The sequence below is a fragment of the Austrofundulus limnaeus genome, unplaced genomic scaffold, assembly GCF_001266775.1.
Source record: "Austrofundulus limnaeus strain Quisiro unplaced genomic scaffold, Austrofundulus_limnaeus-1.0 Scaffold110, whole genome shotgun sequence".
Lineage (NCBI taxonomy): Eukaryota > Metazoa > Chordata > Actinopteri > Cyprinodontiformes > Rivulidae > Austrofundulus > Austrofundulus limnaeus.
This window is the reverse complement of record NW_013952512.1, coordinates 63,695-65,201: the sequence shown is the minus strand read 5'-3', so window position 1 is coordinate 65,201 and position 1,507 is coordinate 63,695. Positions and strand designations below refer to the sequence as shown.

The following is a 1,507-nucleotide window of genomic DNA, read 5'->3' as shown; positions in this document are numbered from 1 at the left end:
TCTGGCCAGCAAAGTCCAGGAACCACAGCCGGCCCGCGACCCTCAGCAGAACCACTTGCAGACCGAGTCCAGCTCGCTCAAGGCAAAAGTCTGAGTGCTGAAAGATTGGCAATCCTTTATAATGATCAGGCAGCCAGAAAATGAATCGTCACCGACACTGTTTTGTAGAAACACCCGGAGACCACCAAGCTAAACTGTAGAATCCAGTGATCAGAATCCAAATATATATCCAGAACAGAGCAGAACAGGGGTCCCACCTTTGACATGTCCTCCCCTGGAAGAAAAAACTTTGTTCCAAAAATTTATTAAGAGACCAGCTAACCAAATCCATAAAAATAAAAATATCCATTATTTCTGGGTTTGGATGAAAATGTAGAGAAGGCTCCAAGCAGCAAAGCAGGGAAGATAAGGAAGGGCAGGAGAGAAGGAAAAAGTGTCTTACTCCTCCGAGAGTGGAACAAAAAAAAAAGTACATAATTTGTTATAATAATTTAACCCAACCCTGATAAAATGGGTTGCGTTAAAATACACTATTCAGGTAAACAGGGGCATTAGGTGGAAACTTAATTCAACAGCAAGTACAACAACCTTTATGTGGATATAGACCCTTATACAAAAATAAATATATATGTATACAAACACCAATTTGCTGCTTAGCGTTGTCATAGTGGGTCTGTTTCTTGTGATTCTTCCCTCGATTCTACTTATTCTCTGTCTGGGTCTTCAGGATGTGCAAGTGTGTTTTTTTATATCCATTAAATGCTGTATCTTCTGAGAGACCAAGTGGCAGCAAAATTGCCTGAGATCGGACCAGATAGATTATGTTTGAGACCACGTCACACTGAAAACTCGCAAGAATAGAGCATAGACGTTCTTCTCAGTCTCCTCATTAGTTATTTATCTACACTTCGTTCTGTCTCTGTGCTGCTTCCTGTTATAACAATGGCTGGATGTCAACTGATTTTCTACATCCCAGAAGTTCCTGATGAAAAAGGTCCTCTTCAATGACCAGCTTCAGCCAGTCCCGCCACAGACAAGGAGACCCTGCTGGCTGCAATAAGTGGGTTGTCTCGCCAGCTGACTCAATTTTCGACCGAGGTCTTGCAACAGTTCGCCGATCTGAACGACAAGATGGACTATATTTTAGAGACACTTGCTCCTCTGGAATCCAGTGCGCACCATCGTGGAGGAGTCAAGAGAAAAAGACGGCAGAAGAATCCAAAAATTGCGGTAAGACTTGGTCATTTCTAAGCTAATGACACCAAAATTCACGGTATGTTTGCAGTAAGCACGTTCACATAATACTTCTTTGGTTTCACCTTAGGAGGTCATCCGCCGCCTGCACAACTCCAATTCCAATAAAAGCCGGTATGTCCTCTGCAAGGGTAATGGTGCGTTCACACCGAACGCGATTTCAGCGTCAAAATCGCAGCCAACGCTGAAGTTTGAAGCTTGTGCACTTTGAGGTCAGACGCAGGACACCTGCGCTGCACGGCGACAGCCGCCC

At 44.1% G+C, this 1,507-nt stretch overlaps 1 protein-coding gene across 1 annotated transcript in view; it reads left to right on the top strand.

Moving 5' to 3' along the window:
• The first annotated feature begins 404 nt into the window (after positions 1 to 404).
• The window catches only part of LOC106521512 (uncharacterized protein C14orf93), a 5,991-nt gene continuing 4,888 nt past the window's right edge, over positions 405 to 1,507 (top strand). Inside the window, exons 1-2 of the mRNA XM_014014109.1 lie at positions 405 to 1,230; positions 1,325 to 1,368. Coding sequence (XP_013869563.1) covers positions 1,132 to 1,230; positions 1,325 to 1,368 — 143 coding nt within the window. The 5' untranslated portion in view covers positions 405 to 1,131. The remainder of the gene's footprint in view (positions 1,231 to 1,324; positions 1,369 to 1,507) is intronic.